Below are 5,494 nucleotides of genomic sequence, written 5' to 3'. Positions count from 1 at the left end.
TCACGTTGGGATCCAGTTTATTTATGTGTATACGCCAACACTTTGAACTGAAATTATGATCGTGTCTGCCTGTTCAGTCATCTCGCTTAGCTTAAGCCAAAGTCAATGTGGTTATTTCAAGAAAATCTAGCTAAACATGCTTACATGTAGACGACGATGGAAACAGAATTCATATCAGTTAAGAAGAGAGATATCTGAATTCAAGGGTGCAGAAATAATTATGACAACTCGAAGGGCCAAGGAACACAATGATTTTTATCAATGACATAACTACCAAAGACAACAGAAATTATTGTCATTGTGGAGATACTAGCATTGATTCGAGCTGAATTTTGCAAAAAATAATAAATGCAAATAATCCAACACCCAGTGAGGAAAAGAAAGAATGTTGTAACTCGGCAGACACAACCATTTAGCCCATAAACCAATACAAGACTGTTCACCATGGGGAACCTGAAGCATATGCAAGCAAGAACCCATAAAATGGACTCAAACTAGCTAAGTTTGAAATAATGAACCTGTAAGCACCAAGCACCACTAAATTGACATTTTTCCCTCTGTTTTTGGGGCAATATTGAATACATTGTGTGTTCCAAGTATCCAAACGGTTTTACAAAATTTACTTGATAGCTCACATGGCAGACTCCAGCCGAAAGAAGCCCCAATCTCACACAAATTGGTAAAATTGACGAGGGTTTGACAACCAGATTTATCATTACCTGAAACACTCAATCATTAAACACGTGTGAAATTCTGATATACATGGTATGTCGACACTGTATTAGGGCAAAACTGAATACAATTGATGCTGAAGGACATGTAGAACAAACCAAGTTTTTCATGATATTATTCTATTCAAACTGAATATTATGCACAGCCATGTTGTACAAAATCCAAACAAGCCAATGCAATTGCAATTCCAACACGGAGGAAGTTTTAAAATTATGTGGCCCTCTCATAATAAAATTCCTACGTCCAACTAGGGATAAACATAAATATGGGACAATCTCACAACTTAGACAAATAAAGAGAAACAGCACCAATCAAACTTTCTTACCCTGCCATTCTTCTATCTAAACTCACAATTGATTCTTTCATTGTTATTGCTTCTCATCATCATTCATTTCATCAGAATCTGAGTCACTGGCATTATATCCTGAAAAGGAGAAAAAAAATGATACATTAGCAAAAATGTTCACAGCCTAGCAGAAGCAGTTTTTATATTATATATTAAAAAACATACTAAACATTGTAATACCCGGACGCTTTGTGCCAACTTTCCAGACTGAAGGCCTGTATCTAGATGCCTTCTCAGCCCACGCTCTTCCCTTGTAAAATGAAAAAGAAACAAAATAAGTGCAAAGTATAATCAAAACATAGTATTCAACTATTATGATGCAGTTACTGGACATGTCTGTATTCCACAAAAATACACCACATGCAGAAAGAGGATAGGGAAAAAAATCGAAATAGTATGACGAATAAACTGTACTGTATCTATATAAAACTCATTTCACAGTATCTATATAAAACCGTAACCTAACTCAGATGTGAAATGTTTTCCCTTTAATAATTCAACCAAATGAATTTATCGTCTGTGCAAGCATGTTCATTAGCACTAGCAAATATGAAACAACAGCCATGAATTTCTTTGATCTTTCTTCTTTCATAACCTGGTTATTCTCCTCTAGGGTCCAGCTCCTCACAACTTGCTCTAAAGAGATGTCCCTTGGCTGAGTTATATAGGCAATATTTTGATCCTGTGGTTTAAGAAAGCTCTAAGGTTGAGAGTAACAGTTACTTAACAAAAACAACTAAGCACTGAAGTACACTTCCATTAAGTGCCTTGGAAGGACGATGACAAAAGCTATGGGTAGTCAAGCATAAATGCTTAGGAAAGATAGTGAAATCAATAGGGACAAAAGACCCCCAAAAATGCCTCCAGGTCTTATATTTTTCAACAAGATGGCAAACTAAATAGGCCTTATCAAATCAACAGAGGAAGTAACATAAAATGAGTTAACAAATTCAAACAATCAGTGATAGCTACTACCAAATAGAACATCAAATCATCAATCAACTGCCATAAAAGCAGCAACACTAGTATAAAACATTTACACAAACAAGAAATAACACCCAAATGTGGAGAACCCATTTCCATGACATAAATCAATTGAAACTTAACATACCCAAGGAACAGAAGTCTAATTGTTCAAGAAAAAACTTGCAAGAAGGATGGCACGAGAATAAACACAACATAAAAAGGGCTAATCTGCATGCGAACCATCTTCTGTATCAAGTTTCCTCATTAAGCTAGCAAAGCTCAAATATCCATTGAATCCATCTCAACACATCAACATTTAGTTAGTTGCCTTATCAATGGTTGAAAAGAATAAACATAAAATCAACAAAGCAGAAAAAAGGAACCCCAAACATAATCCATCATTCGTCCAAAATCGCCCAATTATTCAACTGAAGCACAAACAATGGTGCATTATTTAGATATGGAAATCAATGAATTAAAAATAGGAAAGGATAGCATTTTCAAACCCTTTTTGTATCACGAGAATTTTCCTAGTTCTTACCTTTTTCCTACAAAATCTATTGATGTCCTAAATTTCAGACATGGCCTTAAAGGTTACGGATACCCCAAAGGTTTTGCTCTCCAACTAATGAAACATGACTACCACATCACTCCCAGAAAGGAAGGCAAGTCACTTGAAGCTAAGCACAAATCTAGCAATTTGTACAGTGGTGTTTCCTCCATGGTTGGAGCTGGAGACCGTTGGACATCTCAGAATAAATATATATAAATGGGTACCAAAGCAAACATAGCCTCTTAGGTTGTGATGAGTCAATAGTGTTGGTATGAGATATGTGCATCTATCTGGCCAAATGAGGTGGTGGTAGAAGATAAAGTTTGTGTTCTTTTAATTGTCGAATCAAAATTATCTTTCCCATACTGGTGCTGAGGTTTTTTATATAATTATTATGGGGGTATGCCACGTGTGACCTAGACAATGGTAACCTCCAGTATATGATTGCATCAGCCCCATTTGTGGTCAGTAATGGGTTGGGCATTCATCTCCATAACCACACCTCCCTATACATTTTTAAAGTTGTTGGGATTTTCTATATAGTATATAGTATTGTTCTTAGGCGTATTTCACTTTGTACATGCAATATTTAGCATTAATACCTCCTCACTCCAAGAATATTACATACAGATTAAAAACTAACAAAGGCAAAGAAAGCCATGCTATCATCAAAAAGGTATAAACTTTAGCCAGCCAAATCCTCCATGATAAAGCAGCAATCAACTCCAAATATAAATGAAGCCAGCAAATAGAGGACAGAAAAAATAATGTTGCACCTTCTGTTTCTAACCAAAGAATACACTCCAAATACCAACCAAAACAAAACAGTATTTCTCTCTGTCGTGAGGAAAAAAAAAAGAAAACTAACAATGGCTGAGAACAGAACAGATCCTCCCATAAAAGTGTATGCAAGGAACCAGAAACAAATGAGCTCCCCTGCCCATATTCTAATTATTTTCTTCCTTTCAAAATTGACCATAATTGCTAAAGAAAGGAAAAAAAACACTTGGTTGAATTCTACAAATTGAACCGGGCCACTACCATACATGTTGCCACTTCCCACCCTGAAGTTCAAACACCAGCTAAAAAAAAATATTCCACGGCTCTGACAAAAATAAGTCGCAACTTCTAGTTAAAACTATGCTAATAATAATCGTAATAATCGATACGTTAAAACTCTACCCAAAAGGAGGAATTGCTATCACCATATTGCATACAATACTTTACAAGAACCAGATTAGAACCACAAAAGCTTGTGCATCAGCACAAGAAAACAGCACAGAAGCAGTTCACGACCCGAACCTGACCAAAGTAACTAGATAGTATCATCGACACACAAAAAAAAAAGAAAGAAAAAAAAACTATGCTTGCAACTCGCAAGAACTAACATATCTTGGCTTGTTTGGCAACTTGAGGGAAGGGGATTGGGAGTTTACACGAGGGAATTGATGGTGATATTAAGATGAGAATTTGATTTTTCATCCCAGTCTCTTGTTTGGTAGAGGTGGTGGAAATTGATAGGGAGTTTAGTTGGAGATTAGATCATTAATGAAACGGATGGCTGAGATTTGTTTAGGCGAAGTAAAGGAGAAATTCCCTCCTAATTATCTACCCCTATCCAGGTATTGAAAAGGAGGGAGTTCATTCCTCAATTCCCCATCCCCATCCCCATCCCACCAAAATTCCCATGTCCCCCAACCAAACAAAACAGTTAATAGCCTCATCCCTCTAAACTCCTAGTCCCTCCTAAAAACTCCCTCCAACCAAACAGACCGAGACAGGGTTTTGGTAAAAAAAAGGAGGCGTCCCCTACCCCCATGTCTTCCTACTCCACAAACAAGTTGTAATCAGAGTCGCACCCTTATATTCAAATCTAAGAAGCAAGGCACTAGAGAAATCTAATAAATAATGCAGTGATAAACGGTGCGCACGAAAGGAATCACATCGTGTTTAAGCTAACGCCTTCCCCGGATCTCGATTCAGCCGAGCAAAATAACTTTGATCTAGAGATGGTTGAGACCTATAAACGGGGAGGAGCAGGAGCAGCTCGATCCTCCTCCGGTCTCTAGCACGCAGGGGCACATAACCAGCGGATCAAATCACGCACCACCACCACCAAAGGAAGAAAAAGACAAGGTGGGGGGAACCATGGGGGGGGCGGGGATGGATGGGCATGGGCGCACCTTGTGCTCGTTCTTGGGGATGCCGTAGCCGGAGTGGTACATCTGCGCGACGAGCACCTGCATGGCGGAGTCGCCGCGGCGGGCCTCCTTGAGCGCGTCCTGGAACCAGCGCTGCACGCAGTCGCCCACCACCTCCGACAGCGGCTTCCTCTCCTCCTCCACCGCCCCGCCGTTCACCCCCTCCATGTGCCGCCGCTACCGCCCTACGCCGCTTCGCCGCTCGGCGAGGCGAGGCGCGGTCGGGTTTCTTCTCCGGCAGTGGCGCCGCCGCCGCCGCCGCAAGAGGAAGGTTAGTTGGGGAGGCGGCGCGAGGAGAGAGAATTTTACAAAATAGACGGCGGGAGGGGAGGGGTTTTGTGTAAAATTGTCGGGGATTTTGCCTTTTTTTTTTTTTTCCTTTTTCTGCAAGTTGCGGGTTTTTTTTCTCTTTTCTTTGCCTCGACACGGGACGGCGCACGCGGTTTTTTCAAAGGGGAGGGGGTTTGGTTGCCTGCCGTGCGGGGAAATCGCTTCGCCCCCGATTCAAATGCCGCCGTTTATTTGTGTAGGATTCGGATTCGGATAGAACATGTTTCAGCTAGAAATTGGGAAAGAAAAACATGTTTCACCGAGAAATTCGGACGGAAAACGTTTATGGTTCTCTATGTGAGTCGGTACCTGAGTCGGATACAAGATATTTTCTATCCGAGACAAATACGGCATAATATTCATAAA

At 40.0% G+C, this 5,494-nt stretch overlaps 1 protein-coding gene across 1 annotated transcript; it reads right to left on the bottom strand.

The window, feature by feature from the left end:
• Positions 1 to 315: 315 nt before the first annotated feature.
• Positions 316 to 5,188, bottom strand: LOC127775044 (uncharacterized). The gene is made up of 4 exons (XM_052301356.1): positions 4,781 to 5,188; positions 1,259 to 1,328; positions 1,058 to 1,156; positions 316 to 719 (listed from the first exon to the last, which is right to left on the bottom strand). Exons 1-3 carry the CDS (start codon positions 4,964 to 4,966, stop codon positions 1,101 to 1,103), a joined length of 312 nt encoding a protein of 103 aa, XP_052157316.1. The 5' UTR covers positions 4,967 to 5,188; the 3' UTR covers positions 316 to 719; positions 1,058 to 1,100.
• Between the last annotated feature and the right edge of the window lie 306 nt (positions 5,189 to 5,494).

The sequence above is a fragment of the Oryza glaberrima genome, chromosome 5 (assembly GCF_000147395.1).
Source record: "Oryza glaberrima chromosome 5, OglaRS2, whole genome shotgun sequence".
In the NCBI taxonomy this organism is placed as follows: Eukaryota; Viridiplantae; Streptophyta; class Magnoliopsida; order Poales; family Poaceae; genus Oryza; species Oryza glaberrima.
Note: the sequence above shows the minus strand (reverse complement) of the source record. Positions and strands in the feature narration are given on the sequence as shown.

What these genes read in the sequence shown, in the direction of transcription:
- LOC127775044 (XM_052301356.1), bottom strand. Translation starts at nt 4,966, where the DNA reads ATGGAGGGGGTGAACGGCGGGGCGGTGGAGGAGGAGAGGAAGCCGCTG. An exon ending in TCCCCAAGAACGAGCACAAG is followed by an intron (nt 1,329 to 4,780) that starts GTGCGCCCATGC and finishes TCATTTTACAAG; the next exon opens with GGAAGAGCGTGGGCTGAGAA. An exon ending in AGTTGGCACAAAGCGTCCGG is followed by an intron (nt 1,157 to 1,258) that starts GTATTACAATGT and finishes TCTCCTTTTCAG; the next exon opens with GATATAATGCCAGTGACTCA.